The 10,538-nt window shown below is 41.0% G+C and overlaps 1 protein-coding gene across 1 annotated transcript; it reads right to left on the reverse strand.

Annotated features, from left to right (window-relative positions):
* Positions 1-605: 605 nt before the first annotated feature.
* Positions 606-7,057, reverse strand: LOC143212707 (uncharacterized). Its single transcript, XM_076431762.1, has 3 exons — positions 6,899-7,057; positions 3,335-3,437; positions 606-3,256 (listed from the first exon to the last, which is right to left on the reverse strand). The coding sequence occupies exons 1-3, from the start codon at positions 6,908-6,910 to the stop codon at positions 2,004-2,006; spliced, it is 1,368 nt and encodes a 455-aa protein (XP_076287877.1). The 5' UTR covers positions 6,911-7,057; the 3' UTR covers positions 606-2,003.
* Between the last annotated feature and the right edge of the window lie 3,481 nt (positions 7,058-10,538).

A 10,538-nucleotide genomic window follows, 5' to 3' on the forward strand; every position in this document is an offset into this window, starting at 1 on the left:
TTGCGACCGAGAAGAAATAAACGAACGCGCGATGCCACATCCACTTCCGTTCGAACGGAGCACGTGTCCTTATTAGAAAGGTGGAAGCCATCTTACTTTCTAACGAAGTTTAATAAGAAGAGCGTCTATTAAACGGCGCTGCCTGGCCAAGGGAAAAGTAATTCACTCGAAATGTTCCTCCTCGGGTTGCATTCGAAATGTATGCAGCTCGGAAGTCGCGTTCGACAGATCGATGACCATTTCGTAACCGCAACCGAGTTACTTTTACGCCGGAAGTTCCGTTCACGCCGCTTCCACTCGCTCCCCCGCCGCGCGAAAGGCTCGGACCACGGCCGTCCCAGTGCATGCCGGGACGCATGTCCGGATGCATTTATGATAAAAATGGCGACGCACAATTTAAAGCAACAGTGATATTAAACGAATCTAAGGACATCGGTGCATTCATTTCAGTTTAATAAGATAATTAAATGATGAAAAATTTTGTTATTTTTCACCTGTGTCCGCAGTCTAGTTATGTCACTGCGCATGTAGCTTGATCAGCTGATCGGACGCGGTGTTGCCACATCGCGAGCCCGTGGAAATGGAAAATGCACCTCGCTGCACGGCACGTTTCAGTCATTTATTTGACGATATTTCACATAGAATATTTATTAACAGTTCGATGTCTCGTGTGAACAAATATAATAATAGCCAAAGGTGGTGCACGATACACGCTCTACCGGTATAACATTAGGGTACCTAGAGTTTTTCCTTGGACATCCACGGTCAGAATATACAATAATACTTAGGTATACACAATTTCAATGCAACAATTACTGTTAAATGCAACAATATTTAGTAACGACTGCGGATTTTTATGCAAAATAAAAACTGTCTGCGCCATTCGCAAGAGACTGGAGCCAGATAGACGTTTAGTTCTTACTTTAATCATTTGAACAAGTTGAAAAGATTAGATCGGCATCGTTAGATTTTTTTCGCTGTTTTAAATGGCACCTACTAGTTTGTCCCATAAATGCATCAAATCCGCAGTCTAGTAGTGTAACTATAACGTCAACCGAAAGGTATAACAATATGCCCATTTAAAGCTGCAGGGTTGGTCAGAGAGAGAGAGAGAGAGAGCTTAAGCTAACAATACGATCTTTGAAGCGAGCGAGTCACTTTTCATCAATTTCTCAATTGACTTGAAACTCTGGAAATAAGGACGAACTACCGCCGCTATCCTGTGTATAAAAATCTACGGAGTGTCTCAAAAATGTACTTCCTTGAATCGGGTGATCCCCAAGGTCGTTCGAAGCAGCTTTGACCTTTGCGAGAATGCTCTCCGCCGCTTTGTCACCGAGTTATCAACGAAAATACACGGCCGGAATTCTGTTTGGTCTGTGTGTTACTTTCAGCGAGGAATCGGCCCTTCAAGTACACCATTTTTGGGACAGCCTGTATAACAATCGCCTACTGGTTACCTATGCTACAAATGTGCCGAGCAATGTTGCACTAGGGCAGGCGTGGGCATGTTTGTCTCAATCGAGATAAGACCGTCCCCACCGTAGCGCCCACTGTCCCCACCAGCATGCGTCGTTACTGTGAAGGAAGGACGCGCTTTGTCCATCGCAAGCAGTGCGCAGGCATCGGAGCCGCGAGGAGCGCCACCGACAGGAAGCTTGGAGGGGTAAGCAGGCGTTTGAGGGGCTCCACCCCAGTGATGCCAGGTGAGGGGAATCACGGTGAGATGATGTACCCCCTCTCTGATGACCAGACCAGCTGGCGCCCTGGTCTACGGTCTCAGTGGGGGGCGCTGGAGTGTGCGCATGGTGCTGGAATGGGATAGTGGAAGGGGAAAAGGAGGAGAGTATTTGGCACCAGTGTTGGTGCTAATCACTGCTCCACCCGTGTCCGCGCCTGCACTAGGGTCTGTCGGTTGCTAGCAACTAGGTTTAAAAGCCGCAGTTGAATACTAGATAGAAAAAAGATCCGCTTCCACATTGACAGTACACAGTCCCTGTTCCTCAATGCCTCTGCTCCTCTTGAACAGGCTTGGCTGTCTCGAATTCGGGTTCCTGTTCGTATCGGTCGTCGTTCATGTAATAGACTTTGCTGCGATAATGATAGGACCCACTGGCGTCGGGCGGAAGTGGTTTGGGGATGAAGAGGGTCTTCGGTTTGTAGGTGATGCTGTTGGCGATCACGTCGTACGGTAGCTGGGCCTGGAATTGCAGGAGTTGCCTGATCTCGGGGGGCATGTTCTTGTCGAAGACGAGGCTTGGCGGCGACGGAGTGGGGATCTTCTCGATCGGGACTTGGAGGTATTGAACCTGCGGCGATTGCTGCTGTTCCTGTTGCTTGTAATCGTCTTTGTAGACGATCCTACCCTGGAGTCCTCTGTCCGAGTACTCTCGTCTGGTCTTCAGTTGTTCCGGTTGCTCGTAGCTCTCCGAGGTTTGTTCGTAGTGGGACAATTCGGCGTTGGCCGGTTGCTGGTCGTGCTGCTGGGGTACAGGGAAGTTGGTGGTGTAGATGAACGCTGATGGGTCCGCGTAAGGACGTTGAGGCTTGAAGTTCTCCAGCAGCAATTGCTTCACGTAGGCTGGCCCCTCGGATAGCGGCCTGTACTGCTGCCCCTGCGGCGCTTCTATCGGAGCCTGAGCTTGCGAGTAAGCTTTTTGCTGGATCTGATTCTGCTCCGATTGCGCTTCCGTTTGGGTTTGAGCTTGCTGGTACGTTTTGTACTGTATCTGATCGGGTTGAGCGTCTACTCGCGACTGGGGCGGCGCGTACGCTTTGTAGTGGACCTGGATAGGGGCTGGTTGTGCGTCCACTGGATGACGCGGCGCCTGGGGTTGCGCGTACGCCTTATATTGGACTTGAATAGGAGCTGGTTGGGCATCCACCGGAGCCTGTGGTTGCGGATACGGTCTGTACTCCACCTGGACAGGTTGTTCTTGATGTGCTTGAGGTTGGGCTTGAGCCTGCGAGTATCCTCTGTACTGGGCTGGACCTGCCTGAGTCAACTGATTCTGCGAATACCCTTTGTACCGACTCGGGTCCACCTGCGTCGCCTGTACTTGCTGATATGCTACTTTATACTGAGACGGGTCCAGGTCGTGTTGCAGCTGGACCAGTTGCGATTGGTGAGGAGCTCTCTGCACCGATTGCTGCGGATGAACGTACTCCGTCTGACCGCGCTGTCTGCGTTGCGAGCTCTCCAGGTGAGCGCGCCATTGGTTCTGCGGGGCGAATAGCTTCCAATCCACCTTCGAACCTGAAAGGATATTCGAAGAGTCACTTACTGGCTGGATGAGAACGATAAATATGATACCGGAAAGTGTCCGGGACTTACCGTTCGGGTCATTGTATTTGATCTGCGCCTGAGATGTCCGCGCGGGTCTGCGCGGCTGCTCTTGTTGAGCGAGCGTCGTCGAAATCAGAGCGATAAAGAGGATCTGCGGATAGATAGATTCGATCGTGAATAAATTATACGGCCTGGGAACCCCCTCGTCAATGAATGCAACGATGCTGTGTAATGGTAATGGGATACGTTCGAAAGCGAAGTCTTGCTAGACCGTAGACCGTGGACGGAGCAGTCTTTCTTTCTCCCCGGACCAATACCCTGGAAACCGAACCGGAGGACGTCGCACGCGGAAGCGAATTCGCGTACGATCGTATCGTTCGATAAAACATTTGACTGGCGTGCCGGTGTTTCCGCCTTGGTACCGTTACTCCGTACTTTGTTTGTATGTACAAAGGAGTTACGTTTACAAATAACAACCCGGTCTCTAATAGCCTCTAACGTTTCACTTCCTTCTACGGAACCGATATTATCATAAAATTAAACCCGTCCATACTCGAAAACCATAAAATAGAGCAAATCGCTTCTTAAGTAACGCTTCACAGTGGGAAACGCTGAACGAACAATGGAAACGGTCTCATAACCGCTCTGGATGTTGGGAATTCTTCCAGAAGGAATCGGATACTCTCGACGCCCGCAAATTAGAAATGGATCGTTCGTTTTAGTCGGAACAATGTAAATCGCGACTCAGCTTATCTCGCGTAACTCGGGTCTCACGGCTGCGTGTGAAACCCGAGATGCGATTAACCGAGCGATCGATCAGTGTTACGCGTTAAGCCTTTGACGTATTGAGATCTTCCGGTAGGAGGTGTCGTTTTAACCAGGGACCATAACTGTTATAACCGAAAAGAGAAAAGTTAGAGAATAATAAGTATTTCATCGACTAAAATCGTATTGGTTACCGAAAATGTTTTGTCTTATTGGTAAATGTTATCGTTGAGAGACATTCACTTGGATAACTTATAACTAGACTGCGGATCTTTATGCAAAAGAGAAAATTTTATAAAAAAAATTGAACCGACTTCGAACACACGCATTAAAAGGTATGAAATAATTTCCATTTAATTTATGTGAATACACACGAACTTAAATACAATACAATCTTTTCGGAGGCGACGCAAAAATTAAAAATTTCCCAAATGACAGATGTTGCTGATTATGATTTTATTGGAATATGACGGACTTGGAAATCAGTAGATGGGAAGAGAAGATACATTAATATGCGAAAGCATATAGAAGAATTGAAGGATTTTCGTAATTTCCAGTGTCGAAAATTTCCAATTTTGCGAAAAGATTGTATTGTATTTAAGTTCGTGCGTGTATTCACATAAATTAAATGGAAATTATTTCATACTTTTTAGTGCGTTTTTTCGAAGTCCGTTTAATTTTTTTTATAACATTTTTTTTATTTCACACTTTTTGGTGGAACGAGCAGAATTTGTAGAACATCGTAGGATGGCTTTTCGGTCTTATTGGTTATTTGCAATAAAAACCGCAAAGAATGGAAAAATGCAAAATTTGTTTTCACGGGACCACCCCGGGGACATACTCTACAAGATGCAAAAGGTTTCGTTCCGATTGGTCCATCCATCTCGCCGTAATCGGTGAACAATAGTGAACATACATGGAAAAAAAGCGAAAAAAAGGGGCACATACGGATCGAATTGAGTAACCTCCTCCTTTTTCGAAGTCGGTTAATAAAAAATGTTTGCATTGATTGCAAGACACAGGAGCCAAATAACAAATACATTCTTCTTTTAAATATCTTATTAAGGTGAAACTAATACACTGGTGACCTTAAATCTTTTTAATACCTCCACTATTTTAAATTGTACGTAGCCATTTTTGTCATAAATGCATACAATCAGCAGTCTACTTCTAACAGTTATCAATGACAGAAATTTATTTTGATCGTTCATAACAGTTATCGATGAGAGAAGTATATCTCGGTCGCTCATAACAGTTATTCATGAAGGAAACTCTTGTAATAGTTATTATTAAATAGTACAACTTTCAAATGGTAGACAATCAATTATTTCATGAATTTTTTATTCGTAAAATTTATTGCTACAATCAAAATTTAATGTGACAAACAAACAGATTTTGTGTTGTACTTATGGTCTGTTGATTCGTCTTGTTTTACGAAACCTTCTCAATGAATTTCACGGACTTTTGCTTCATCCGGAAAAAAGTAAACAACTCAATAATGAAATAAGCAACCAAAATGAATTTTCTCATTAATAATTGTAATGAACAAGTGAAAAGAAATTCGATCATCGATAACTGTTATGAGCGATCGAAATAAATTTCTCTCATTGATAACTGTTATGAGCGATCGAAATGAACTTCTCTCATCGATGGCTGCTTTGAGCAATCGAAACAGTTTTTCTTCATCGATAACAGTTATTCAGGAAAATCCAATTTTTTGAACACTAATAATTGTTATTCGTAACCAAAGAGTATGAAAATTAATATTTTAAAAATTTTTAAATCTTTTCTTCATATTTTGTGTACATTATCTTAAATTTCAATAATAATAATCAACTTTTTATTAATGATTTTTAACGTAGAAAATGTTAGAGTAACTGTTATTTTTGGTCCTCGGTTTTAACACTACACCTACTTACCGTGCACTAAAAGCAATTAAAATGTTCTAACTTATAAAAATGACGTGGTTCTATTTATTTAGATTTTGTGTGCAATTTTTATCCCAATGTGTGGTTGGATAAACAAAATTTGTCGAATCAATTTTCATGTGAACAACTTCGTAATTTTAAAAATTCTAGAAGGAAAAATATTAGTTTTAAATTTCGCGCCATTTTTCGTGCTGCTTAATGTAATCACTCCTCGATACGTGGTTAGTGACATTGTAAAAGATTGTCGATTGCAAAGAAATTATACGTAGTAAAAGATTGTTGATGGTAAAAAAATTGTAAAAAATTGTCGATTGTAAAGAAATTGTACGTAGTAAAAAATTGTTGATGGTAAAAAATTTGTAAAAAATTGTCGATGGTAACGAAATTGTACGCAGTAAATAATTCTTGATGGTAAAAAATTGTCAATTGTAACGAAATTGTACGCAGTAAAAAATTGTTGATGGTAAAAAAATTGTAAAAAAAACAGCGTGTTTTTATTGAATTACGGTCCGAATTACCGTTTGCTATTGTTAAACGTAATATTTCGAACAAAATCACTAGACTTACAAATCCGAGCAAGACTAATAATAAAACGAATAATTCCTGTCTCAATAAAATCAATTTTAAATCTAATCTCTGCTCTGAAGTCCGCGGCAATTAAAAGCAAAGGCAGCGTAGTGAAGTTAATCCTGACCGCACTCAACAACTCAACACTTGAACCGGGGAAGTCCCGATTTCAGTCGTCTAACGAAACACGGATTCACTCGTTTATCTAAACGACGCGTCACTCGCGAGATTTTGTTAATCGGAAATTAACCGATTCGGGAATACAATAATAATAAATATTTTGTAGAGCGTCCGGGATGGCGAAATCCGTCGCGTCGAGACGTTTGGAAGTTCGAGGATCGAATGCACTCACACGAAGCCGCATGGCTGCCGGAGACGAGAAGAGTAGTTGAGGCGATGAACGTGGATGCTCTATTCGCGGGTCTGTGCGTGGAAATCAGCCGACGGAGCTGCGCTGGCTCTTCTATATAGTCGGAGTTGCCCCCGTGTAATTGGCTAGCCAAGCAGACGGCCGGTGGCTACCTACTTTTAAAGTAATTCTGCCTCCGGTAATGACAGAACACCGAACCCGCCGAGCACACCGAACCGAAGGGGCCCGCGGGATATTATCGCAGTCGATTGCAAGAAAACATCGCTGGCGCAACACGTTGCAAACCCGATCTAGGAAGCCAGGACATCTAGGCTAGGTACCCTGTCCAACGTGATGAGGCACTAAAGTATCCATGCCGTCCTTCTTTGCCTACCTAAGAGGGGACGGAAGTGTCCGACTTCGATTTTGATAATTTTTTGTGAGACGTTGGTATATGGATCCCTTATCATGTATGCAAAATATTAGCTGTAGTTACTCAATAGTTTTTAAGATATGTACGATTAAAGTTTCATAATATTCGTATCAAACAAGGTATGAAGCTTTAATTGTTCATATCTTGGAAACTATTGAGTAACTACACCTAATATTTTGCATACATAATTAGGGATCCATATACCATCATCGCACAAAAAATTATCAAAATCGAAGTCGGACACTTGGGGTCCTTCCCTTGTAAGAGGGGTAACATCAACGCTGTCGCGCTGCTCGTCTCGGAGAACAAAGTATACAGTGTCTGTCCGGAAAGTAATGCGACCACATTTTTAAAAAGAAGTCTATTGAACATATATAAGTACAAGCCTTTAAAATTCTTCAAAGTAGGACCCTATATTTTGTGCGATTTTTACTATAATATACAGAGTTTCCCAAAATTTTTGTTACATGGGATATCTCTTTATCCATCGTATTCAGAAAAAAATACTTCCAATGAAAGGTGTATGGTTTTCAAAGCTCTATAGAAAGGTGCTTTTTCAAATATTTTATTTGACGTGTTGAAGGTCATTTTAAGGTCAAGTTCACTTTTTCAAATGGAAACATAATTTTTTCATTATGCCAATTTATTCTGCGAGAAAAAACAAGTGAGTTTTATTCGAAACGTTGTTTAATTCGACAACAGATTTTTAAGTTATGGCGGCTTTTAAGACGGCGGATTTCTGCGTAGTCTTTCGAAGAAATTTGTTGCAATTATTTTTAAACAAAAGGGATTCTTAAGGACTCCAAAGTTTTAATTCCTCCTTGTGAAGATGTAGATAAACGTCTTCTTCAAAAGAATTATATAAAAAACAAGGTCATCACAATTTAAGAAAAGAATATTAAAAAAAATTGTTTTGCATTTTATTCGAGAAAGTATTGAGGCACTTTACTCGAAAATGACTTACTTTAAGACACGCTGTACGACGTCACGAGTTTCGAGTCCATTGTTTGTTAACATTCGCACGATCAGACGCTTTGTACATTTTATTCTAGTCGTCTTTCCAACGCTTCCTCTCCCAGCAGCCGGAAACAGAAAACAGAAGATGGCCACTTGGCTATTTAACGACCACTCGAACATGCTCTGTTTCACAGTTTCACGCGTTGGAAGTTCGAATGGTACTTTAAACGGTGGGTGTGTAGCGCCGCGTGTCGCGAAATTCAGAGAATGTGCATTTCTGCATTAGCGCGAGTTTAGAAATCGAAACGTTCGAATTTGTTGGTACAGTGAAATTTCGATTCTAATTCGACGTTCCAGGCGATGAAAGTAAAAGTTGACCACTGGAGAAATGAAGTATCGTGATCCATGCGGGGCAGGAGAAATCTGTCGAGGGATGAGATCGGCAACAGTTTGGATCGCCTGCAAACGATAAGAAATTAGAAAAGTATATAGCGTACGTGCCAACTGATTGTCAGTTCGGATGAATTATTTATAACGTGTGTAAAAGCGGGAATATTTGAATTCCAGTTGCCGCGAAGTGGAGGCACGATGAATGAAACTGAAGTAACCCGTTGCATACCGCACTTCCATTAGCACGAAATTCAGCCAACCCGGTTACTCGGTCGGTTCTTTATAAGTCAAAGAAATCTGGAAGCCAATGAAACCTGTTCCGTGCATCAAATAGTTCGACCGCGTGTTCTATTATAACATAACACGAGTGAAACTGTGTCCCTCTTTCCACCAGAAGTTACTCTGACATCTAGAAATAGTGTACGGACTGTGCACGAATCGAAAATGAAAAATCCATTATTATTAAACGTACCACGAGGGTTCAAATGACATATTTTAGATTTTTTATTTGACAATTATTGAAATTGTAAAGATGTTTTCATCAAAATTCCTTCAGCATCCGGAAATGGGAGGTTCCTCAGATCATTTGAAGCAACATTTTCCTTTGCAAAAATGGCGTCCGCGGCTTCGTTAAGGAGTTATTAGCGAAAAACACGGACCAATCAGAGCGCGACCTAGACGCGTGTTGGTACAGTCGTGTTTTTCGTTAATAACTCCTTAACGAAGCCGCGGACGCCATTTTTGCAAAGGAATATGTTGTTTCAGATGATCTCAGGAACCTCCCATCCCATTTCCGGATGTTGAAGGAATTTTGAGACACCCTATATGTACATATATTTTTTGACTCCAGTGTCCCATCCCAGGATGTTACACGGGGTATCTCTTTATCCATCGTATTTATAAAAAAATACGTCCAATGAAATTTGCATGGTTTTCAAAACTCTATAGAAAGGTGCTTTTCTTTAATATTTTATTTGATGTTTTGAAGGTCATTTTAAGGTCAAGTTCACTTTCTTAAATGGAAACATACTTTTTTTATTACACTAACTTATTCCATGAGAAAAAATAAGTAAGTTTTATTGGAAACGTTTTTTAATTCGACGACAGCTTTTTAAGTTATTCAATGATAAAGACACCAGAAGAAGTCCTGGTTTGACGCCATTAGAGTATGCACATCTTCGTGTAATAAAATCGTGTAATAAAAAAATTATGTTTCCATTTAAAAAAGTGAACTCGACCTTCAAATGTCACCTTCAACACGTCAAATAAAATATTTGAAAAAGCACCTTTCTATAGAGCTTTGAAAACCATACAAATTTCATTCGAAGTATTTTTTTCTAAATACGATGACTAAAAAGATATCCCGTGTAACAGAAATTTTGTGACACTGTATACATTTTAGTAAAAATCGCACAAAATATAAATAAATTTAATCTTATTATTTTTATAATACTATTTCATATATGATACAGTTCCTGAATTCTCAACTGGGCAGAGTTGGGCAAAAATTTTATGTAAATAAAAATGTCGAATAATGTGGGTTTAAAACCCAGTTGGAAAAATCCACTTTATTCGAAATTTTTATTTAAATATAATTTTTGCCCAACTCTGCAACTGGGTAAAAACGCAGTCGAACTGATCATAATTTATAGAATATACAGACTGTCCTAAAAGTGTTGCACTACCTTGAAAGGTAATTTTTCTTTGTTAAGTTTCGATTAAATTTCGATTAAATTGGTATTGTGAAAAATTGAATATTGTAATAGTGCAGTCTATGTATACTCAGATTCCCGGAATTCGTTGCCGAAACGAGATAAGAGCGAAATAACATCATGTCGAAGCTACAGAGTATCGCAGAAGGGT

This window comes from Lasioglossum baleicum, chromosome 10 (assembly GCF_051020765.1).
Source record: "Lasioglossum baleicum chromosome 10, iyLasBale1, whole genome shotgun sequence".
Lineage (NCBI taxonomy): Eukaryota > Metazoa > Arthropoda > Insecta > Hymenoptera > Halictidae > Lasioglossum > Lasioglossum baleicum.